Raw genomic sequence first — 26,097 nt, 5'->3', positions numbered from 1 at the left:
CGCGCCTATGATGCCCAGAAATGCTATCTAGGTAGACAGCTCACTTCGTTTCGAGACGCAACCTATGACTTACATTCATTCTTCCTAAACAGCAGAGGGCGCTACACGCTAATACTGACTGTAGATATTACAGCACCTCCCGAGAAGAATACGTCCGCTTCTTTCCTGTCAGCTGTTCTTTCCCTCCTAGCACAGGGAATGTGTTATGGGAAAATAAACACAATTTATATTATTCACGTTTAGTATTTTAAACACATTGATTCAACTAATGAGATTATGAATTAGGCGTGGTGACACCGGGAGACTGAAGGTTAGTGAATGGTTTTATAGTGGCCAGAGAACCTACCAACGTTAGCTAGTGTTTTATTTTTTAAGCATTGAATGTGTTTTGGAAGTGTTTTCTTCGGTTGAAGTTGACTTCATTGTCCTTATGTTTAGTATCCCAGAGACAACATTTCTTTATACAAAAAGTCAGTTATTATTCGTAATGTTGTATAATATATTAATCGAATCTTAGATCATTTTACAGTTTCTCTCACAAAATATACTACAACAAATATTACGACACAGGCACACTCTTTCACAAACGTTATTCAATATGTTTACGAGTAAAGATTAAATACAACTGAATTAAAGACAATTGGCATGAGTGACTGCTACAGTGTGGACACAAATCAGAGTATCAAACAGAAATTTTGTTCATAATTTGTTTTAATAAGCTTAGGGAACACCATGCAATGTATCTGTAAAATGTATCTGCACCAAAACTTTCAACTGTGAAAATTGCTTAAATGAAAGTCATCAGTCATAAAAATGATAAATTAATAAACAGGTGTGACAATTGTAATATATTTTCTGGAAAACATTTATGCCATGACCTTCACTGTGTTGAAATGGACTAACGTTACCGCTCTAGTAAGTTACCACTCATTTTGTCAGTCTAGCTGTCTATTAAGTAATTGCAATTATAAATTAAATGTTTTAAAGTTTTGACAATTATAAGGATTTATTGCAATTAAAGAAAATATATCTTTAGGAAATGTGAAAATTCTGTTAAAAAACTAATAACATAAAATATTGAATGACCATAACAGAAAAGACTGTCTTGAGCACTCAAACGAAAAGATATGATGATGATGATGTTATCTTGCTGTCTTGAAGCAGTAAGTCTGAAATCACATTATTAAATATGATTGACAGAAAAATAAAAAGCTGACACAGCTCAAATGATAATAATAAATTGTGTGTACCAGTGAAGGATGGTGGATGTAGAATGCTCCAGATACTGCAGATCACCCTTCTTTACAAGGATTTACAGTAATTCCAATTATGTCAAATATTTATGATGAGACTATTATATAATAATTGTGACAGCCCTATAATGTCATTATTGTATTTCTTTCAATAGAAGATGTTGATAAATGCCGGCTGCAGGAGGAGCTACTTTGAATATACTAAAATGTAATAAGAATTCTTTGGAAACTTAATTCAATGAATCAATTCATACAATTAGAAATGTGTTATCTCATAGTTTTGTCGAGTTTCCTATGAATCTAAAATGTGAAAATGAAATATAAATAATGAAAGTGATCCTTAACATATTAGTGTGTTGTTTGTTTTTGCAGTGGTTTTGGCTCTGGACGGGCTCATCATGTGTTCATCAGGAAAGTATAGCTCCAGGGGCCCTGCACTCATACCTCGAATGAAGACCAAGCACCGGATCTATTACATCACCCTCTTCTCTGTGGTCTTACTGGGGTTGATCGCAACTGGAATGTTCCAGTTTTGGCCTCACTCCATTGAGTCCTCAGCAGAATGGAGTCTAGACCGTCGCAGTGTGCATGATGCTCCCTTGGTCAGGATACCCGCGATAAGCCCAATTCCTGAGAGGGGTGACCTGAGCTGCCGAATGCACACTTGCTTCGATGTGTATCGCTGTGGATATAATCCTAAGAACAAAATCAAGGTAATGCAGCGGAGATAGACCTGTGATTTCTGTGTATTATTGTTGTTGTCACTGCAGTGCTTGTGCATTAATAGTGTTTGTGTTTGCAGGTTTACATCTATCCTCTTCAGAGATTTGTGGATGATGTTGGAGTCCCCATCAGCAGCACCGGGCTGTCTCGAGAATACAATGACTTGCTGAGCGCCATCTCAGACAGTGACTTCTACACTGATGATGTGTCCAGAGCCTGTCTCTTCATACCATCTATTGATGTGCTGAATCAGAACTCTCTGCGGATTCGTGAGACGGCTCAGGCTCTGGCTATGCTGCCGAGGTAGATATTTATTCTTTTCTCCTTTTGGTTCCACTATTTTTAAGCAAGTTACTTAAACATCATCTGCATTACAAAGTCTTAAATATCTGTTATAAAAAATATGGTCATCATGGTTATTGTTACATTTTAAGATGGGACAAAGGTATGAACCACCTGCTCTTTAACATGCTACCTGGAGGACCACCTGACTACAACACAGCTCTGGATGTACCCAGAGACAGGTGAGATCTAGACTTTTACTGTAATCTGCAGTAAATAAAACGAGATAGTGAGAGCTAATACATTTTTAGGTCTACATCTGGATTTTTTGTTTTAGCCCTTTTTCTAAAGTTATATTCATTTACTTAGCTTTTGACCTGTTTCAAACTTACCCAATGTTGATGGTGCCGTGAAATGTGCATGTTTTTTGATGGGTTGACACAGTTTTCACTGAAATAGGGAGTTATTATTTAATAAAATCATTGATCGGTATTGGCAGAAGTGAGATTGTATATTTGGCATGCTTATGTCTTCTAAATGTGAATTGTGTCTGTGTTTTTGGAGCACTCTAGTTTGTAGGTATCCTTAAAGCTAACATATTCATACTAAAAGCACATTTCATGAGATCTTTCACATTTGGCTCTAGTAACAATATTAAGACCTTGGGTTTATTGTAAAATTTGATTAAATTGCAGTTCATATACCTTAACATTTTCTTTTTTCAATTCTCCAGTTCATTTTTACTGTCAAAAATGTTTTTATGCTCTTTGTTTATACTGTTATTGTAAAGTCTGCAAAGTAGCTCCAAACCACTGCCGAATGAGTACAATGTGGGAATTTAGAAATGCCACTGACGATAACTAAAGTATAAAATGCTTTCAGATTGTCTTCCATTAACTTCAAGTTGTTTTGGCCTTAGGGATGATTGAATGCGTTGCTAATGAAGTGTTTTTTGTGGAGTAACCACATCTAGTAAGAGCAGCAATTGTGTTCACCCAACAGGGAGGTTTGCAAAAGGCAAACAAAGTTTTACTAAAGTTGTAATGTTTTCCAGCCTATTAAGCAAAACAATTCTGAGTTTCAATTAAATAAATCACTTTCTTAACCTTTGCCGTGAAGCATATTGTTTAAGATTGTAGCGGTTAGCATTTATTTTTTATTAACACTGCCCCAAGTTTAAACCTGATGGTGTTGTATTGTTTCAGCTATTCCCTTATTTAAACCCTTTTTTTATGATACTTCTTAATTACTTAAATATCTAGTCTTTTTTTGTAAAATTGCTTATTTACCAAATTATTAATAAACTTCGGATAACTTTGTAGGTCAAGTAACTACGAAGAAAATGTAGCCACTGCATACCCATGCCACCCTATTCCTGAAACAGATATTTTAGAAACAGGTTAGTGAAACAGAAACTGTGATCTTAAACCCCATAAGTCAACTTTCATATTTTTTTGGTGCCAGTAGAGGGCAGCGATACTCTTTACCTCAGATTGGACCCATAATAATTTGTAGATCTTTGAGTTTAATAATATTTATTTTTAAAATTAATATTTAAACATGTTTTACCTCTCTACATCAGAAGAAGTGAATTGACAGTCACAACATGTTATAATACATCATAATATAATAACATATAATAACATATGTTTTGTCTTTTAAATATTCTGTAATTGAGAAATAATGCAATGCTTGCAAATTTCATTTGGAAAACGTAAATCTGTCACGTAATTCTAACAGACACTGATTTAGTCCCATCAGTGTCCAATCACACAGATCAACGGCTTATTATTCACCAAGATGTTCTTTTAGCATATGTATTCAAAATAGTTTTCTATTGATTAGTACATTTTTTAAGTGTATTTGATATATCAACAGTCTAATGTGTTCATCAGGCCCAAAGATCAAAGATTCAGACGAGAGCAGTCATGAAAGAGAAGAAAGGCAAGCCGCCTTGAGTAGGAAGACAAACGTAATCTCTTGGTATTTACTGCAGTGTAGACCATGTTTCCTAGCCTATAACTTGTCCACTCTATTGCTTTGGGTGGAAAAGGTGAGTTTTATGTACTAGAAAGCCCAGAAATGATGAACACTTATCTGGAGCTGTAGGGAATTTCCTGGGCTCATCCAGCTGCGCTCCATTTGGCTTGCAGCCTCATCAGAACCAGCTGCCCATGTGCACATAAGTGTGGGGTGAGATAAAAAGACAGTGTATGTTGCATCGCTGTATTTGCAAGTCTCCCTATTCTCACTTCATTCCTCATGTAAATTGAGTCTTTTCTCAAACCAGGCGCCGTTTGATGTTTTATTGACTCGCCGTAGAACGAGGACGTGTGTTAAATACTTCGGAGTGGTGTGTTCGCACATTTGTCATGTAAACCAGTTTAGGGACGTGTGTTGCATAAACCGTTGCAGAGTGTCTCTGCGACATGGTTTACGTTGTTGCCTTTGTCTCACAGAGCTCTGCTGGCTGGGGGAGGCTTCTCCACGTGGACGTACAGGCAGGGTTATGATGTCAGCATCCCTGTCTACAGTCCCCTGTCTGCTGAAGTGGACCTTCCTGAGAGACAACCCGGGTGAGATCCTGCTTAACTTACCTATTTAGTTTAAAGGGGTTCATAGTCATTATTTACTGACAGAATGTTCATGTTTGGGTGAACTGTCACTTTAATAATGATACAAGAAATTTGGATGTTATGAAGAAATTTATTGTAATGTGCATTTACTCCAGGCCCAGGCGCTATTTCATTCTGTCATCCCAGACGGCCATCCATCGGGAGTACCGTGTGGAACTGGAGAGGCTGAAGGAGGAGAATGGGGAGGCCGTGCTCCTCCTGGACAAATGCACTAATCTTTCTCAGGGGTTGGCTTCGATTAGAAAGCGCTGCTATAAGGGCCAGGTCTATGACTACCCACAAATCTTACAGGTTGGTGCTACATCTGTGGGTGTCGAATGATGTCAATTCGCATTACATTTCAGCAAAATGAGCTTATTTAAAATGACTGAAATTATAATTTTTCCCTACCCGACCAAATTTGTTTATAAATAAAACAATTGTTGTCTTCTTGGTGATTTTCCGCTCTGTAGTCTATACACATGAGCTGTCATAACTGATACATAATAAATGTGTAAATAAAGCTCATCCTGCCCAGAAGCGATCTTTGCCACCACATTTCTCCATTGTCGAAAACAATAGAAACAAACACCATCGACCACGCTCATCTCCCATCCAGTCCTGTCTAGACAGGAAGTACGCTTATCAGCTGGGCTAGGTGTGGAGCACATCTGGGAGACGTTCCACATTGGGGAGGAGCAGTGGCCAGATCCTTGGAAGAGCCCCCCCCCCCCTCCCACACAAAGCCCTTCCAGTCTCTGATCCTTGCACCTTTCATTACAAACACCTCATGCACACCACATGCATATATCACACTTTTGTCTTTCTGTCTCATTATTAATGATAACAAATGCATCCCCTGTCGTTTCTAACTTCAGGAGTCATCGTTCTGTGTGGTTCTGCGCGGGGCCAGGCTCGGCCAGGCCACTTTGAGTGATGTGCTGCAGGCTGGATGCGTCCCTGTTATCATGGCTGATTCTTACATTCTGCCTTTCTCTGAAGTGCTGGACTGGAAAAGGTAAACATGGATGTCAAAAACAGGAAATCTGGCGATGGTTTGGAAGTTGCATACTGTAATGCAGCATTGTTTTATACCTTTGTGACTGCAGGGCATCGGTTGTCATTCCAGAGGAGAAGTTGCCAGAGATGTACACAATTTTGAAGAGCATCCCTCACAGACAGGTCGAGGAGATGCAGAGACAGGTAAGAATGTGACCACGTCATTGAAATCTGAGAGAGAATTTGCCTGTAAGCAGCATCTGGCCATCACAGTGGTTGACGGGTCATTGGATCACCCAGGATCCAGCTCAAGGGCTGCGAATTAAAGTGAAGACACTTTCTGTAAATTTAGTCCATCTTTTTCTGTGAAGGTTGAGCGGAATCACTAAAACACTCTAAGCTATTTATAAGAATCATTCCAACAACTCTCAGCCCAGTGTCAACAGAACCAAATGCTGTCAAAACTGATGGTTTCAATAGCAATGAGTTCAACAGCAGATTAGCCTTTCTTAGACATAACGCAAGCAACCCTCTCAGGTTTAATACTGGGTGAAGTTGAGGTTACACGAGTCTCAACCTTTCTTCTACTCTCTAACATTCTTCCGTCCTTTCAATGGAGTGCTAGCTTGAGTATGAAAATAACCGGCAGGCCATGCCAAAAATAATATTCCTACAAGTGTGTGCTTTTGATTCTCCCAAGATGAAATTTCACCTGCCATACTAAATCTTGATGAAAGCTAATTTTAAGTATTAGTGATTTTTCTATCCAAACAAATTGTTAACCACACACTTTTCCTTTTTTTTTACTTCAGATTTAACTGCTCTATACTTATGTTAAAAGGGCTAAACCGCTTTACATATGTCTGGATATACTTTGATTCCACTCCTTAATAGTTGTAGTTGTTTGGTTGTGTAAAGTACTTATCGTTCATTATAATTTATACCAATTGAGAACCAATACAATTAGCTTCAGTTTCTTAAAAGTTCTGCAATCTGGATATTTTAATTTTGTAATAATGTCGCATATTTATGACTTTTGGGTTGGTGTTAGGATATTGACATGTCATGAAGTCAGTAAGATATTAATCCACACTTGAACACATCTTGATCCACTCCTTCCTTGTTAGCTTATTCCAAGGAATGGCTATAGTACCAAAAAATTTTTTTGATAAAAAAATGATTTTTCAAAACAACTTTATTCTTGATGTTTTTAGAAACACGAACGTCCGGTGTAGCATTGAAAAGTGCAGATGTAACTAATAAAAACTGAAGCAGGAGTATTCCATACAGTAAAGAATATGTGAGGAATACAGTTGGTGTAGTGGAAAATATTTGTGTTTCGACCAACAGAGGGAGCAGCCAACAACTTCATTACTGTTAACTTTCAGTCTGAAACAGCAGCTGGTTCTGAGGTGGTATTTCATCTCTCAAGTCATCACTCTTTGGAGTTTGATCTCCTTTTGTTGAATGCTATTTCTTGTCATGCTAGTATTCACCCACTTTGTTTGATAGGTACCTGTAAGGATCTGTGAGGAAAATCCAGAAAAAAACACAGTTTTAAAAAAAGTTTAGACCTAAAAGCTAAAAAAGTGTTAAAGAATTGGTTCATTAGGAAATCTGCTGCGGTCAATTCTGTCATTGTTTACTCTCTGATTGGTCATTGTTAAGTTTTCAATTCTAGTTCATTTACTTAGTAATTTGTTTCAAATTGGATGAAAATTACTGAAAAGTGGAAAATTGTTAAAAATACAGAGAAGATTACAAAACAAAACATAATATCCAAGATTAAAACATTTTCGTGATCCTACATGACATTAAACATAATTTTTTCATGGAACACAAATGGAGTTGTTAGGTGTAATGTTAGTGACTGACAGCCCCAGTGCCTATTCAGTACTATGTAGTAGAGTAAATGACAAATGTTCAATCTCTTAAGAAATGGTTCAACTTTTGACATTACATATGCCCTACATCTTTTGCTGAAGAGAACTTTCTAAATAATTGTTTTGGTCAGCCTTCCAAAATAGCTCTCATACGTGCTTCATTAATGGAGTTAAAGGGCTAGTGCAGTGGCATCATACTGCTGCTGTAATCCTCTCTGAACTTATGTGTTGAATGAGTTAATGCACATGCTTTATATATGACATCACTCTTTACTTCTGCTGAGTTGCCATGTAGAATTTGCAAAGTGCATAAGGATGTTATTAAAGCAACGATCAAGAGTACACGTATACCAGTAAGGAGTGCCATAGATATTGCATTTTTATGACAGTTCAACAGAAAAGAGAAAACATTTTAAATACTGTAACTTAGGAAAAACAAAGAAGTTCACCAAAACTTTTTTATTAAGTCACCATTTTTGGATTGTAATTTAACAAATGAGTACTAGCCTCCATTACTTATTAGAAAGTATGTTAGCAGCAGCGGTTCGGGTTGAAAAGTAGCATAGTGACTGAATGTGTGTAAGCGACTGAATGTGTCACCACTGCCTCTGCTGCTGTTTTTAATGTCCGCTGAGAAAGTTTCAGCATTTACTGTCACTGAGTGATACAAAAACATTACTGCTACTACATCATCACTTCTGCAATGCCTCTCGTCCATCAGATTGAAGAAGCGGAACTGACTGTTGTATAATATTTGTTTTATTGTCAGTATAGCAGTATTGACCAAATTTTATACATAACAGTGTCCATAGAGAAAGAAATTCTGGGTAAGATTGAGAGTAGGTATAAATAACTATGTCAGAGACTCAATGCTTTTTCTTCTCACAAAACTCCATCTCTTCTCTCCTCATAAAAATTCTTGCAGGCGTCCGAGCGAGGCGGGTTCAGTGCTTAGTGGGTGCGGTTTTCTCGTAGTCTCCTCCCGGTCGGAAAGAAAACTTTCATCACGAGCTGATTTATGGCCGGCTGCGCTCCCCCTGGGATCAGAAAGTCTTTTTGAATCCTCTTCTCTTCTCCATAAAAAGAAAAGCTGTTTTGGTGTAGTCTTCAGTGTTCTAGAGCCAGACCCATGAGGGCCTGGCCGTGGGGAGTGACAGAGCTTGTCTAATGCGCTGAAATCTGTGCTGGACGTATGACAACAAACGCACCGGTTGTACCATTGATGGAGTGAGTTTATTTCAAAAGAGAGTGACTGGAATAGTCACATTCGCAAACTTATGTATGTCATTAGATTACGTATTAAATCAGGTTTTTATTGACATGCGTTAAAAGAAACATCATTAAGGGTTTGTGCTGTTGTTAGGTAATTGGCCCGGAAAAGTGGCCCGGTCTCATTTGACTCTTTGTAGTCCGGACTGATCTGACGCTGTTTGCGGTCGGACCAGGTAATGAGGCTGCCCCCAGCATGCACTTGGTTGGCCCTGTTAAGGGGAGCAGGGTCACACAGGACCAGCAGAGGTGGAGCTGGGTTACTGCGGCATGGCGCCTCCTAGCAGGAGATAGCACTGTTTTATGGGTAATTAACTATTATGTGCTACTCACTCCTCTCTGCTGGAGCGTCGGGTTGGTTAATATATCAGCAGAGGAGGGCAAACACTGTGTGTTCCTGTAGTTACCAATTATACATGTATGAAAGGTCTGTGTGTTATTTTTTGGAGGATCTGTTGACAGAAATGCAATAGTATATACATATCTATATCTTCAGAGGTGTATAAAGACCTTACTTAAAGAAGCATTATGTTTTTTTTTACCTTAGAATGAGCTATTTCTGTCTATATACACCTAGTTACATGAAATTCTTCATGTTGTTTCTACTGTAGCCCTTAACAATCAAACTGCTCTACAGGTTTTTTTTTTCGTAAACATGTTATATCCTTCGGCAAAAAAGCTTGACAGTATCTTAATTCTCTCTCAGCCTCCGTACTGGTTGCAATTTGCAAATTCACCACTAGATATCGCCAACTTTCATGCATTGGACCTTACATATATATTTCAGATTTTGCAATATTCTCAATTGACTATGAGAATCAAGACCAGTCAATGACCTTCATATGATGTGCTGTATAAAGAATGGATGGTAATGTTATAAGCTATTTACTCTCTAAAGGAGATTTCTCAGTTCCAGTGTCTCGGCAGTGATTCCTTTTATCTCGATCATATCAGCATTATGACAGCAAAATTGGCATTTACATCCGTGTGGCTCTGTGCTGATACGGACTACAATGAACCTGATATTTGCCCTTAAACTTTATCTGCAGTCTCAGTGCCACCTTGAGTGGAAAAGTTGAAAGACTGATAGTCTAAAGGGGCCATAACGGTCTGGAATGGTCCCTGCAGTCATGTCACTGGACTTTAATGGGCTGTTTGGCCTTTGAAAGTGTGTAGGGGTCATAATGGCACAAGCAGGATGGTGGGAGTGAAGGGATGTGAAATGCCTTATCTTTGGTTTTCATCTTGCACATGGTTTTGTGTGTATTTATATGCATTTCTGTTGATCAGTTTGACGTGCTTTGCTGTTCTACCTACAAATTTTGGAATTCTGTGTCATTTATTGTTCCCTAGGCCCGCTGGTTCTGGGAAGCCTATTTCAGCTCCATGAAGGCTATTGGCATGACAACTCTCCAGATTATTAATGATCGTATCTACCCGTACGCAGCTCGCACCTATGAAGAGTGGAACAATCCTCCTATTGTTGTGAGTAACCTATTTTGGTCATTTTACAATGGATTGCACACTCACTTATTTCCTTACTTCATATTGGTTCCCATTTCTGTAATGAGCTGACTGCCCAAGTGGTTTTCACACTGTTGTTCAGAGTGATTTTTGATTTTGAGGTGGGTAAAAGGTTTTAAATAACACCATAACTTAAGTCACATATAGAATGTTTGTAATTAAGTGTTTGCTTGCAAACAATAAAAAATGTTCTTAAGTCGAAAGAAGTTCACCGGGACAAGTCCTTTAAAATGTTTTATTAAACATGTGTTACTAGTTATTATAATACTAATATTATACTAATATTTGGTTGGAAATGGGCTTCTGTTTAAAAAAACAAAAGTGCCAGATATGGATTTACCCTGTAATCGGTGTCTGCTGTCCTAAGCGTTTAGACATTCTTTAACCACTCTTTATTAACCATCCCTGTGGTTCTTTGTTCTGATGAACAGAGACAAAGATGAATGCTTGTATCCAAACAATTCTTGGACCCCATTGACTACCATAGTAGAAACAAATCACAAAATTTGCTTTCCCACATGAAATTTATACTGCATTTTTTTCTACTATGGCAGTCAATGAGTCATAAAGCTCAGAGGAACAGATCTTAACCTTTCCTTTTTTAACTTTTTCTTTATCAAATCACTTTGATTTTACACAGTCCAAGCTGAAACCAGAACCACGAGTAAATAAAGTACTCTATCAACATTCTGTAAAAAGGCACTGAGCCGAATTGGAGCAGTACATAAATCGAGTGCATTTCTTGTTCTGCTTTCCTATATCCATCGGGACATAATTGAAAGCACATTTCTCCTGCTCTGCCTTAGGAGACGTTGTCAGAACAGGCGGCTTTTTGTGCTGGAGTTCTGAGGGAACTCAAATTCAACCTCTGCCAACCAAATGAATGCTACACATATCATCATACATTTATTATCTGAGAAAAAATCCTAACATCACTTGCTATCGGGGTGCCATGTCAGCCTTTTAAGTGCTGGAATAACAGGAAAGGTTAATAGAGGCTACTGTCTTGTTTCAGCTGTAGAAAATTTGCTAGCTTAAGGTGTGTCTTTAACCCCGAGATTGTAAATGCTTGTGCACCTCATCCTCTGTCTCGTGGATATGTTCCTCATCTTAAATGGGTCTTCTTGCCTTGAAAGAAAGGCAGGCTGTATGGACGAAGGTAAGGCAACATGACCACTGCCTTTTCCCAACAGCCCAAATATGCAGGAAGCCACTGTCTCTACTGCCACTTAGAATTCAGCTCTTGTTTTAGCCCGGTCTCAGCAATCGCTGCCCATCAGCTTCAATGAGAATCTGGAGGTAAATGTTCTGTGCGTTGAGCCTTTGCAATTGAACAGGCTTCCATGCTTTCATCTGGGTTCCATTTTCCACTAATCCCAAAGCTGTACTAGTATGATCCCAGCTGCAAGACTCGCCAAGCCCCCTCGGCCCACATGAAACGGCCTGCAATCCCTCACCGTCACTCGAGCCGCCTGTTCCTCCTCTGTTCACGTTTGACAAAAGAACACTGGTACCTAGTAACAAGCTCTTCGCGGCTATTATATGTAACCCCCAGACTTTCATATTTGAGATGATAATTACTGTCTTGTTGTTAGAATTCCTTGTTTGAGATTTTGATATTCAAATCAAAGCATTTTAGACTGATTGGTTTAGCATACGTTTGCCGAAACAAGCTGAAAGTCAAATCCCCGGCCATTTGTCGCTTGTTCCAAACAGCAGGTGAATTCCAACCACTAGCAAATATTCTGGCATTGATTGTTGGAATGAAAAATGTTTTGTTTTCCTGCTTGTTTACTTTAACAAATCACAAAAAATCTTGTAAGCTAAACCGCAACTGGAGACGGCCCAATTAGATCAGAGCGTCCCAGAACGAGCTTGGGCACACCACACCCCTTTGGTCTTCTTTATTCATTTGACCACTTATATGTCACAGTGGTACTTTAATTATTTCCCCTTCTGCTTTAGCGTCCGCGTCAGGCACCTCAAAGAACTTTCCATTGGCGTATAAAGCTAGTTTTTTTATTAGCGGGATGCTTGACTGATGTTGTGTGAAGGACGGCTGTGTCCATGGTGACAGACAGTGGCAAACGCTGCTGGAGTTGGTTAACCACCAATCTTTGCTTCAGGGCACCTGGAACTGCCGTATATGAGGTTGTAGTGAGCTCACAGTAGTCTTGTAGGCTATCACGGTCATAGCGTTCTTCCTTACGGCTGGTTTTGTGGGGCCTTTAGAGTTTTTTAATCTAACGGCAATCTCTTTAAAATGTTGGAAGTGTCATTACTACTGTTATGAGGCAATTTTAAATGAAGACCCCACAACATGGAGAACTTCACATGGGCAACTTCAAGAGGAATCTAAACTTTCCAATCAATTTATTATTTCACATTAATATATCGTTTTATATTTTATATAATTGGGTTTCTTTGTTAGTTAATTTGTTAATTTTGTTCCTTATAAATCTCTATGGGTACAAAGTTTAAGGCCTATTTGTACAAGGTCAGATGCAACACAAACAATTCACAGTTTTTGCGTCAAAACATTTCACTCGAATTGAATGCTTATTATATGCCATCTTTCAGAAAAATGTACCTTATGACAAGTTTCTGATTCAACAGTACAAATACTTACAAAGTGCTTTTATGAAATGTAAGGCAAATTGAATAAAATACCTCACACAAAACCTTCACACAGACACCTTGGGAACAATACTTCTCTGGAGTGGAAATTTAGAACTTACATTTAAAATCTTCACATTCTTTTGTTAATAAAGTAGGATAGTATAAAAAAAACTAGTACTCCATTTCCTCTGGGGTTCCATCAAGCTGTTTATTATTTTTTGCTTCATTTTTTATGTTTTTTCCCCACTGGTGAGGTGGAAAGGACCATGAAATGGCAGAGGAAGTCTGTTTACTCAGCCCGCGTTCAGTCCTTATCCTACAGGCCAATAAACAGCAGTCTTCATGACCGCATCAGAGGCCCTTTAAGTGCTCGCAATATTTACTTTAACGGCGTCACTTGATCTAGGCCCCAGTTCGTGCATCTTTGCGAGTTTACAGGCTGTTTTAAAGCAAGCCAGGAAGATGAGCCAAGCCCCACACTGGCAGGAGACAGCCACTGACGCCGATAGCGTCCCAGCACCCCTACTTCACCCCAGTCTTGCATGGGCTCATCTGCACCCCTGCTGCACCAGAGTTCACTGGAGTGCATGCATAAGATTTCACTCGCAACAAACACAGCAGCTCTGGATATAAAGTAACATCAGACATATTAAGAATAATTACATTTGGGATCATCCTCATTAATAGGCTTCACTTTACATTAAAACTTTGTTTTAAAACGCCTTTGTTGGTGGTCTGGTGGATTAAGATAAAGCAACTGTAAACTCATTTTATAGATATTCATAAAGATTGTAGACAATGAACATACAGACTAAAGTAGGATTTGATATACTGTTATGCATACATACATCGGAAAAGACATATTTTGGCATGTTTTAAAGCTGCAGTCCTTAATTTTGACCTCTTTGACATTTTACGTTTCAAACTGAGATGGCAACAGAGTTATTTTCTTTACGTTGGTTGTGCTTTGACACTGCTGCTCTACACGGATGAATCCGAGCTCTGTGCTAAATAAATGACTGCTCACACCGCATCAGAGCACATCTGTACATCAACATGACAGTAACATGTGACCGTGTCAATACTAGATATAATGCAAAATGTTTAAAAACATCATTTATATAGAATCAGTTGTAGCATTTGATATCGCGTCGTGCCTGATGTAGACAAAAACACTATTTAGCATGGAAAATACTTCTCGTCCAGTGTTGGATGTAAATAGATACCAAGTAATTAGTTACTGTAATTTAATTACTTTTCCCTTGAAAAAGTAAAGTAAGGGATTACTCTTATTTTATCTGTAATTTAATTACAGTTAGGTCTACTTTTGATGTTATTAAACTAAATACTTTGTTAAATATGCGTGTGCAATGGTATAATTGACATCAAAATTTTAAGTCTAATTTTAAAATCCGTGCTTTACTACAACCAGTAATAAAACGTAAAGCACTGTGAAATACAGTATCAAGTTTTTTAAGGTAATGAGCAGGGGCATTCATGTATAGCAAATCTCCATAATCCAGCAGTGATAAAAATTTGCGGATACCAAATAGTTCCTTGCAGTTTTAAAAAATAAAGACCTATTACTATAATAAAATCCAAGTCTAGGCCTAAGTTTCAAAGTAATTTATCAATATGTAACTTAAAATTAAATTTACTATCAAATAGAATGCCCAGATATTAATAACTCTCAACACATACAATTTGGGTTCCTTGGGAGGAGATCATTTCAGGGACACTTCTTGGAACGCCCAAGAAGTTGGTCAGAATTGTTGGTCGGAAATATACAGGGGTGTGAAAAAGTATTTGCCCCTTCCTGATTTTTTGTTTTTTTTCATATTTGTCATGCTTATATGATCCAGATCATCAAACAATATTACACAAAGAAAACCAGAGTAAATACAAAATGCAATTTTTAAAAGATGGTTTTATTTATTAAGGGAAATACAATCCAAACATTTCTGACCCTATGTGAAAAAGTAATTGCCCCCTAAACCTAATAACTAGTTGTGCCACCCTTGGTGGCAACAACTGCAATCAAGCGTTTGCAAAAGTTCGCAATGAGTCTTTCACATCGCTGTGGAGGCATTTTTGCATCTTTGCAGAACCGTTTTAATTCGGCTTCGATTAAATCGGTTAAATCTTTATTTTATTTTTTTGCCATTCAGTGGTGGAATTAATGGTGTGTTTTGGATCAACACCTGCTGTATAACCCAAGTGAGTTTAAGCTTGAGGTCACAAACCGATGACCAGAAATTATCTTCTAGAATTGTCTGGTAGAGTGCAGAATTCACGTTTCCAGCAATTATGGCCAGTCGTCCAGGTCCTGAAGCAAAAATAGCCACAGACCATCACACTACCTCCACCATGTTTGACTGTTGTCATGTTCTTTTTATGAATAATGTGTTAGTTTTACACCAGATGTAACAGGATGCACACCTTCAAATATGGTCAACCTTTATCTCATCAGTCCACAGAATATTTGCCCAAAAGTTTTGTTGATCATCAAGATGTTTTTTTTGCAAATGTGACACGAGCCTTTGTGTTCTTTTTGGCCAGAAGTGGTTTTCGCCTTGGAACTCTCCCATGGATGCCATTTTTGCACAGTCTCTTTCTTATTGTAGAATCATGAACACTGACCTTAACTGAAGCAAGTGAGGCCTGCAGTTCTTTAGTTGTTCTGGGATCTTTTATGACCTCCTGGACGAGTCGTCCTTGTGCTCTTTCAGTAATCTTGGTAGGCCGCCCACTCTTGTCATGGTTTACCACTGTTCCATGCTTTCTCCATTTGTGGATAATGGCTCTCACTGTGGTTCGCTAGAGTCCCAAAGCCTTAGAAATGGCCTTGTAACCCTTTCAAGACTGATACACTTCAATTACTTTGTTTCTCATCTGTTCTTGAATTTCTTTACATCGCAGCACAATGTGTTGCTGTTTGAGATCTTTTAGACTATTTCAGTTTGTCAGACAGGTTCTACTTAAGAGATTTTTTGATTCAACAGGTCTGGCAGTAGTTAAGCTTGAGTGTGGCTAGTGAAATTTAACTCAGTTATTCAATTCATCACAGATAATTCATGATTTACCAAGGGGAGCAATTACTTTTCACATAGGGTCAGAAATGTTTGGATTGTTTTTTCCCTTAATAAATAAAACCATCATCTAAAAACTGCATTTTGTATTTACTCTGGTTTTCTTTGAGTAATATACAAATTTGTTTGATCATCTGAATCATTTAAGCATTAAAAATAAACAAAAAACGAAAAATCCGGAACTGGGCAAATACTTATGTTTTCCCCAATTCAAGTTGATAGGAATGTGGTCTTGCTATTACTTAAAAGGCTGCTCGAGGGTTTGCAAACATGGACGTCAAGTGGACAAAAGGACTTTGTCTTAAATCAAAAGCATTAAGCTTCCCTTTCCAAATAATATCTCTTTGCATGACTTATGTCTCAGCACTCAACATTTCTGTTCAATGACACCTTTAATATTAATAACAATTGCTTGGGAGATAAAACAGAACCAAAAAAAGGTGCTCTGGTTTATCCTTCTAACGTAAGAAGCTTGAAGAAACGAAGACATTTTAAAAGAACTTGATGTTTTGAACAGGCTACGGTGGATACCATATGTTTGCGTTTTATTTCGAGGAGATCACAAGGAAGTTTAACATTCTAATCAAATTCAGAAACATAACAGTTAACAGGAAAAGGATGAAAGGATGCCATGGAATTACAAAAAGCCTGAAGCAAGGAAGTATTTGATTTAGCCAATGCAAACATGGCTCTTAATATCTGACCACATAGTATATCGGTTTCTTCACATTGTCTTCTGCTCTCCACCAGATTGCGCTCAGCTCAGCTAAGGAAAACATTCTCTCTTAATTCGTTCTCTTTTCCGATATTTAGTCTACTGTAAGGAATTCAACACCTATGCTCACAAAGCATTTGGATTAAAATTTCATAGTTTTTAAGACTGTCATGATAGAGATGATTTATGAGAACTCTAGCTGGTGATATTTTTACTTTATTGTTTTGCTTCTGCAGGTCTGAATAGGACATAGTACTTGCTTATTGCCGAAGTAAGAGAAGGATTTAGGCAAACACTTTGGCACACCAAAAGGTCACGGCATCCTGTGCCAGCTGTTTGTTTAGTGCTCGAATATTTGGTGGTTGTGTGCTCCACATTCCATAGCACTTATAATCGCCTGCCCACCACTGGTAGTTATTAGCATTCTCTGTGATCTTTATAGGCAATGCATGTTTTCAAATATAGTCATTTTTGCTACAAATGAAACAAATGATCATACTGACCATCCCGTCATTTAAAAAGGTTCAAGTCATAAAAAGCGCTTGCATTTGTTATAAAGATAAGCAAACCATTGATTGTTTATGTGTTTTCCCAACAGAAATGGTCGAGTGTGAACAGCCCACTCTTCCTTCCTCTCATACCACCACGCTCGCCTGGCTTCACGGCTGTGGTATTGACCTACGATCGAATTGAAAGCCTCTTCAGGGTCATCACTGAGATCTCCAAGGTGCCAAGTTTGGCTAAGCTACTGGTGGTGTGGAACAACCAGAACAAGAGCCCTCCCGAGGGTAAGTGTTCATTTAAGTTGTTTCAATTTATTTCTGTAGCATTTTTCATAATTTTGCATTGTTGAAAAGACGTTTTACTTGCATATAGATTGTAGATACAGAAGTAGAATAATGAAAAAAATACCTAAAACAAATATGATATTTTTGCTATTTTTATCAGTCACACTTTATCCAATTCTCACTATTAACTGCGACTGTTGTCTCCGTAAACTCCAAATTTCTGCTTAGGTATTTTTTATGTTTAGATATTTGGAAGGATTAAGGGATGTAGAATAACCCCATGCCAAAAAAGCCATCACCATGTGCTTTATACATACTAATCAGCCAATAAGCAGCTAGTAGGACCCTAATCACAAGTGTTAGCTTTTTATCAATATGATGTACATTAACAAAACTTTTTTTAAGGTTTAAGTTAAACGCTTGTAATCAACCGTTCTGTCTATGGTGCTAGTAAGCGCTGTGTGTGTTTGTCCAAAAAACTTTCTGTTTTGAAAGATGACAGAACTGATGACAAATACCTCGCATTTCAAGAGGTGGATGGGCATCGGATGAACCTGTTATTTCATTGAAGGCTCGTACTTACGTCCGTACTTTATGAAGATAAATGTATCAAAAACAGTATATAGTATATAATTTACATTGTATTTCACACACAAAATGGGTCACGCAACAATTAGGTTTAACAATTCAACATTTAGGATCAGCTTCCAGATTAAAGCAACATATGTTTTTGGGAAATGATAGTGACAAAACAGCACGGTTCTTACAAATTTGGTTTATGAGGAATAAAAGTTTGACATTTGTATTGTGTGAAATTCAAAAACTCCTAATATTGAAAAAAAAGTAGCCAGTTGTGGAATTTAAAGCATGACAGTCTTTGGTCTAGGGTCACATCTGGCTGGTTTCTTTTTAAATATGCACTAAGAATCAAACGTTTGGTACATCGAATGGTATATTGTTCATGAAGATTTAGGAATACTTTGAATTGGAATATAAGTAATGTATTAATGCTTTTCTCATAATCCATCTACCGCCTATGATCTTTTGATGTCTACACATCCCATTGCTACACAGTAGCCAAAATGTATTTTAATTATTTTTGATATATGGTCTGTGTCCACCAAACGTTAACATTATTATGAAACCAAGGGTATATTTTCTCTAATGGTCTCACCTGTCCTACAGCTGCGGCCGAATTTATGGCCCATTAGAGATGTGTCAAAGTAAGCTGATTTTAGTAGTTATTTACTGTGGGTCCCCTTAAAACGGCGATGTCTGTTTAGGAAGGCCTCGGAGTATGGAAAAAAGTGGAAAGGCGAATTAAATATATCCTCTCCATAGATTTTTAGAAATGTCATTACGAAGTGAAAAACTTTGAAGTGGACTAATGGCTCACTGTTGCCTTTGATTAGAGGCGTCGGTGAAGGCTGGCTCAGGCTGGCTCAGGCTTTGTGACCCATTAGAATTAATAAGGTCTGTTCACGGGTCAACCTGGGGCTCAGGCCTTGATGAGGATGGATTTCCTCCACACCCTTTTCCATCGCTGATTATGTTTGTTTATTTCGAGCCGCTTTAACTGCCCAAGTCTTGACTGTTTGTCATTTTAATGAGGTGCTTGCAAAACACTGACAGTAAGATTGTGTTTTGGGAGTTTGTCAATTAGTTTAGAACACTCGGAGGGGAGGAGAGCTTTTATACGCTTGTCACAGGGGATATAATTTGCTGAAGCACTTTTAAAATGATCGTACATGAAGTACAGCCCAGACTGATTCTGGCAGTCAAATTTTTTTTAGAAATGTGCAAGGAAGTGATTATGGCCATTAAAACGCTGTTGTGGTGCAAAAGTTGCTCGCTGAAGATTCTTGGTTCTTCGATTAATGATGTGTGAACATCTCAATTTCTATACTGTGCGGCTCTCTGGATTACGCGTTGGGTTGAATTCAACTCCATCTTTTCTGTGTTTTTTCTGTTTTGTTGAACCCTCTGTGCCATGCTTGGATGTGGCGACAGTGTCAGTTTCCTTGCAAGAGAAGATCTGGGTCTTTTATTCCACTCTCGTCTGGGGCCTCTGAGGCTTACCAACATTTAGGAAGTGCTTTTTCCCTTTTTTCTTGGTAGTTGTTGTGTGATGTTGTGTAAGTTGCGACAGAGACTCAATCGGAAATGAGCTCATTCCAGATCTCTTGAGATTTGCCCGGTCTCTAAACTGGGATTTGCGCTGAGGTATAATTGCACTCCCCCGCTCTTTGGGTCTCTGTGTTTGAGTTCTTGTAGACTCTCTCGTCAGTTTTATTAGGTGACACCGTGTGTGCCATCTGTCTTCTGCGTGATCTGAACTCCTCCCAAGCTCTTACACAACTGAAAACATAAAGAGCCTTGTATCTTCTGCCCTGAGAAGAATGTAAGTGTGGTCAGATTCATATGTGCTTTTACTCAGCGATGTGTTTAGATTTATCCACCCACGCTCTCTTTTCCACTGTTGCTGCCATCTTTCATAGTTTTTCAGCTTGTCTAAAAGAAAACCGACTGTCTATCATTATTAACTTTGTTTTCTTTGCTTTTTAACAGAGTCGCTCTGGCCCAAAGTTGCAGTGCCTCTCAAAGTGGTCCGTACGAAAGAAAACAAACTCAGCAACCGCTTCTTCCCGTTTGATGAGATCGAGACAGAAGCTGTGCTGGCCATTGATGATGACATCATTATGTTGACCTCAGATGAGCTGCAGTTTGGATATGAGGTAGCATGCGAATGAAGTGTCTCATAGACTGAACCCTCAATCACGTTCTGATATAAGTATGCCAAGAACATACTGCTGCTCTGACTTATAAAACTGTTCATTTCAGTTCTTGATTCTGATTGGTCAATAGCTGTGTTGTAATTACGATAAAGCACAGCTATGACTGCTGCAGGGAACAATTCTGTTGCGGTTTCTCAATATGCGTTATTCAGCGATCTTATCACCTCATGTTCTCACGCTATGTAATTATCAACCACCAATGTCCTCTTGAGGTCGCAGAAATCATTGTAGCACGTCCATCCGAGTTGGTTCTTGCGACGTTGCCAGCAAGACCGGTCTCCACTAGAGGTCAATTTACGTGAACTAGAATGTGAATTAGGTGACCATTACGCAAGCAATTCAGCAATTATGTAAACTGGACAAAAGATAGAAAGACAAACACTGCAATGTTAGATTATCCTTTAAAATAATCCCTTTAATATTTGAAATGGTCAGCCCTACAGTGTGTACACTTAAATAAATGGACAAACGATTCAAAACAATATTCTGGGTTGTTTTAACCCATTGTTGGGTCAAATATGACCAAATTCTGAGTAAATTTAACCCGATCAATGGGTTTTCCATATTAGACCCAAAGATGGGTTAGAGAAATCGAAAAAAAAAATATGGTGTAATATAGCAACCATTTTTACTAAAACACTATTGAGGTTTTTAGTTTATTCCTCCTATTTAAAGTAAAAGAAAGACATTTAAATGCATTTATAAGAAAACAGTACATGTTGTAATTGTTCTTGAGTTGTTTTCCTCACAGTTATAATGGTGGAGCAAACAGTGATTTCATTACCTCTGTGGGTCATTTCACTAAGAATTGAGTCCACATGTACGGCAGTATTCTTGAGCCATCCTCGCCTGCCTAAATCTATGCCTGCCATCTCAACGCATTAGCATTGAAGTCTCTATTTTAATAAAGGCTTTTTCTTCTTAGGTGTTTGATATGTGAAGGATGACGGGACAAGCAGTGCTGTCCATGGCTACAGACTTGCCTTCAACTCACATGCAGGCATTTATGCACTATTGAGAGAATGGAGTATAATTTATGGATAATTATATTAAATGGAAGACAGCTTTTGGAATTGCAGGCAGGCTATAAAATACTAGCTGTTCAAGCCACTCGGGAATGACATTCAACTACAGGCTACATCATAGACTGTAGGCCTGTCTGTCATTTTTGGGATTAACAAACCGTTGGACATAAAGTTCATTGATTAACCTCTCCTACCCCAGGATTATTCTCTTTTGAAGCTATTATTATCTAAAATGACCCTATTTTTTTAACTGTAATTAGTTTTTGACTGATCCAGTATGATCTTGGAGGTTGTGATGAGCTCTTCTCAGATGTGTTCTGGGTGTTTTTTTTAGGTATGGCGTGAGTTCCCAGACAGGCTGGTTGGATATCCAGGGAGGCTCCACTTGTGGGACCATGAGATGGGCAAGTGGAAATATGAGTCTGAATGGACCAACGAAGTGTCAATGGTGTTGACTGGAGCTGCATTTTACCATAAGGTACAATATACTGAAGATCTGTCCCATGGTTGGTCATCTCTCTTACACTTAGACAAGACAAATAAGCATGTCTGTTTTCATATTGTCCCTCAGTGTCTAAGAGTGGTTATGTCACTTGTCATTTAAAACCATTGCTTATGTTCAGCCCTGTTTTCCAGAAAAAAGTGAGTTAATTATCTCTACTGGGATTCTGTTCATAAACATAGCTGGTTATGTTTTTTTATATTTTATGTATTTTTCTTACAGTACTTCAACTATCTCTACACATATAAGATGCCTGGAGACATCAAGAACTGGGTGGATGCTCATATGAACTGTGAGGATATCGCCATGAATTTTCTCGTGGCCAACATCACTGGAAAAGCCCCAATAAAGGTAATCTAACCTCCAAATACTATATGGTTGAATATGGTATTGTATGGTATGGACTTGAATGTGAAACAGATTTTTTTTTTTCAGTTTAAAATAAAATAATGTGATGCCCTGTGTAGACTTTCTGTAATGTCGATACACAAAGCTCCATCTCTTGACCACTTAAGATTCTTTATGCAAACTTACACCCTGTCTACACCAGACGTGGGTCAGAGCACGACAAATGCCTTTTTCTTAAAGAGTTTGTCATGACACGTAGCGCCGCATCCAGTGTGGACAAAATGTACAATTATAATGGGTTCTTTTGTCATGTTGTGTCTCATCGTGTAAAGTAAAAGTAAAGAATGGTTACATTTTAGGGGATGTCAGAAATACAAAATTAAAAGTTAAAGGGGACATCGTATAAGAAAACAATATTTGTCTTGCAATAAATAAATAGTAAAAAAAGTGCAATATATAATTATATTTTGTGACCTTCAAAACAAAATCTCATCCCTAAACTAAGCTTGAATCTTCACTTGAGACCTCAATTGAAATCGTTTTTTCAAAGACTTATTGGTCTTTTTAAATCATATTGTAGGGATATTTTGTATAATTTATTGTGTGGAATTATATTGTGTTGTCTTGTTTTGTGTTCTTTTCCCTTTAATTAATGTTAAAACGTTTTTAAATGTTCTTGTCTATGCCGCATTGGCTTTGCAATTTAGTAAATGTTCTAAATGTGCTTTGCAAGAAGGACACTACTATATTTGAAATCTTTGGATTTTTTATGCATAACATAACATGTGAAAGTGCATAACATGTGAAAGTCTACCAAACTCTGTTGTTCTTGCCTCTACTTGTCTAGAAAGAGTCTCTTATTTATTTTTAATAACAGCTTTGATCATTTTGACACCACTTTTCCATTTTGCCTGTTGTCAGTCGTATTTAAAAAAGTGTTCAGCGGCACTAAAAACACGACTTCCGGAATGTGCCGTTCCCAGAAGTATGCGGCTGTCCTGGCAGGGTGTCGTCTTGCTCTGTGTCTGATAAGCTTTCGCCCTTCTCCCCTAGCCTCTACAGTCTCTGTAGTGACTCTGTCCAGGTGCTGTTCAGCCTCTAAAGCCCCAGCCTTAACCTCTGTTATCCCAGTGTCACTGTCTGACTCTCTCCTGTGCGCTCTTATTTTCCTTAGCTCACTGGGGCACCTTTATTCTGCAGTCAGTCACGCAGTGAACCTTCTCCCCTCTCTCCTCCACATCGGACATCACCGACACCTCCTAGTGCCCCAGCAGTGCACTCCCACAGTGGAGAGTGTCAGTCAAGTGTGTTGTGTAAAGAAGGATGGGTTGTACATCATTCTTCTAATGAGTGCAGCAGAGCTGGGCCGTGGGCACAGGAAGGCTCTCTCGTTACATCTGACATATATGACCTGTCATCAGGCCGTCCGCTCCCACCCAGGTTCCCCAACACACTTTATTGCCCATCATTGCAGGCTCAGCTCATTATTAAAAGACCTTATCGATGCAGTGTCAGATTTAGTTGGTTTTTAATATGCAGAGTGTGTCATGATTTCTCGGATTTGAACTGGGAGGTAAAGACAAATGTGAGTAAGAATAATAAAAAAATATACTTCTCTTTCTCTCTCTCTCTCTCTCTCTCTCTCTTTAGGTTACTCCTCGTAAGAAATTCAAGTGCCCGGAGTGCACAGCGATTGATGGCTTGTCCCTAGACCAGACACACATGGTGGAGAGGTACGGTATAACCTAAACTCCTATGGTAGGGTAGAGGGGATCTGGCAGCGTTCTGACCCTGGCATTGCTTTTTCTTGCATCTGAAATGCATTTTGGTTTCAGCAACAATCGGCCTATTGTAGTTCTGTGCTGAAAATACTGTCCTCTGCTCTCAGATCAAAACATTTCAATTCAGTGGACCTTAAAAAGTGGTGCCTTCTTGATGAAACGGCGACTCTCGTTTTGTCAGAGGTTTACCACGAATCATTAATTCATTCTTTCTTTCAATTGAAGTATGAACCAAGCAAAGCTTGTATCAGAAAGGCTTGAATTGAGTTGCCTTGAAAATCAGAACCGTTTCCTCATCCACTAAAGCATAATCGCTCTCGATGATTGGTTTCATACTTCCAGGCTGTTTTGAGGAAATTAAAGCAGGAGTCTGGTCTACTCCACACCAGCCTACAAGAGAGCATTTGACCTTGGAAGTGAATAGGGAGGGTAGCAGCCAATAAGTGGCTAGTTTGAACCCTTTGAGGGGGGGTCACACTGTTTAATTTGTTTAGAGTTTTTCTCAATACATTTCCTGTCATAAATGCAGGCTCTTGCACTGTTCTAGAAATGTCAGACAGTCTGAATACAAAATGGTGGTTTTGACACACTCCTGTCCTGTTCATGTTTTATTCCCAGTCTTAAGTTTTGACGTTTTGCGCCAGCATTGAAACCATGGAGACGTTTATTATGCATTAGCAGGTCTTTCAACCTCTTTCTTTTTCTTTCCAGGTCTGAGTGCATAAACAAGTTCGCCTCCGTGTTCGGCACAATGCCCTTGAAGGTGGTCGAACACCGTGCTGACCCCGTACTCTATAAAGACGACTTCCCTGAGAAACTCAAAAGTTTCCCCAACATTGGCAGTCTGTGACACTACCACAGCTCTTTTCCCATCACTTCCGTCTTTCAGATCAGACTGAAGGCTGTCCAGCATTTCTGGTTCCCTATTTGCAGGAATGCTGCTCGGTTGATGGTGTGATGGGACTTGACACACTGTATAACTTATTATGTTTCCTTTTTGAGGACAGAACTGGAGGATGCAGTGAGGCAGTTATTGGATTACAGGGAGGATAGATCTGATCTTGGGTCTGTCTGTTGATCACAATGAAAAACATGTTTTCATGAATGACATTATACAGTATATGTGTGAGGAAAGTGACAGCGTGGAGGGGGATTACATCTGTTTTACAAAGTAGAGGTAATCTAGCCGTGTGATGTATAGATTAACTTGTTTTAAGAAAATGCATTAGACTAAACATTGAACCACGTATTTGATGTGCGAATGAAGTCATGAGTTTTTTTTCTTTTGCACAATTTTTATGATTTTGAAACTGTAGCTCGAGTTACATCAGTTTGACATTTTATTTTGTTGTCATTTGCTGACTTTTTGAATGTTTCTGGAGATGAAAAATGTATTTTATACGAACGTTTCCTATTCAGTTCAGCTCTTCCTAATAAGGTTTTGCTAATAATAATGCAAATATTAATAGCAAACGATGTACAGCTGAAAACCATACACTAATATAACAAACAACTCCTTCAATCATATTAAAATGGTATTCTGTAAATGGTTATACTTACTTTTTAAGAAAAGAGAAAAATTCTTAATATTTCTTTTTTATATACAAGATTTATTACATGTGATAGAAAGATGGGCAAGCTGTACATATGCAGCATAGGGATGTGTATATTGTTGTTTTAAAGGGTTAAAGGACAGATCATTTGGCAATATCACAAGGTGCTGGCTAAGTATTGAAGTGGGTTTCATCTAAACTATTTATTGTTACCTGCTATAAATGGGAGTCTATGTACACTTGCATATATCATTCAGCACATAATTTTTTTTGTTAAGTAAATAAGGTCTCAGTTTTTTTCTGAACAAGTGCTGCATTTTTTATACTCTTTAAC

The 26,097-nt window shown here is 38.4% G+C and overlaps 1 protein-coding gene across 1 annotated transcript; it reads left to right on the top strand.

Moving 5' to 3' along the window:
• The first annotated feature begins 158 nt into the window (after positions 1-158).
• Positions 159-25,757, top strand: ext2 (exostosin glycosyltransferase 2). Its single transcript, XM_056751233.1, has 15 exons — positions 159-310; positions 1,626-1,966; positions 2,056-2,279; positions 2,411-2,500; positions 4,718-4,834; positions 4,990-5,185; positions 5,752-5,891; positions 5,983-6,076; positions 10,378-10,509; positions 17,570-17,759; positions 20,328-20,494; positions 21,914-22,057; positions 22,304-22,432; positions 24,080-24,162; positions 24,922-25,757. The coding sequence occupies exons 2-15, from the start codon at positions 1,652-1,654 to the stop codon at positions 25,058-25,060; spliced, it is 2,160 nt and encodes a 719-aa protein (XP_056607211.1). The 5' UTR covers positions 159-310; positions 1,626-1,651; the 3' UTR covers positions 25,061-25,757.
• The last annotated feature ends 340 nt before the right edge of the window (positions 25,758-26,097 follow it).

Source organism: Triplophysa dalaica, chromosome 1 (genome assembly GCF_015846415.1).
Source record: "Triplophysa dalaica isolate WHDGS20190420 chromosome 1, ASM1584641v1, whole genome shotgun sequence".
NCBI classification, from domain to species: Eukaryota; Metazoa; Chordata; class Actinopteri; order Cypriniformes; family Nemacheilidae; genus Triplophysa; species Triplophysa dalaica.
The sequence above is the reverse complement of the archived record's forward strand: the minus strand, read 5'-3'. Positions and strand labels throughout refer to the sequence as shown.

Excerpts from the sequence above, each read along its gene's own strand:
- ext2 (XM_056751233.1), top strand. The coding sequence starts at position 1,652 with ATGTGTTCATCAGGAAAGTATAGCTCCAGGGGCCCTGCACTCATACCT. Across the intron at positions 5,892-5,982 it reads GAAGTGCTGGACTGGAAAAG|GGCATCGGTTGTCATTCCAG; the intron begins GTAAACATGGAT and ends TTGTGACTGCAG. Across the intron at positions 20,495-21,913 it reads AGCTGCAGTTTGGATATGAG|GTATGGCGTGAGTTCCCAGA; the intron begins GTAGCATGCGAA and ends TGTTTTTTTTAG.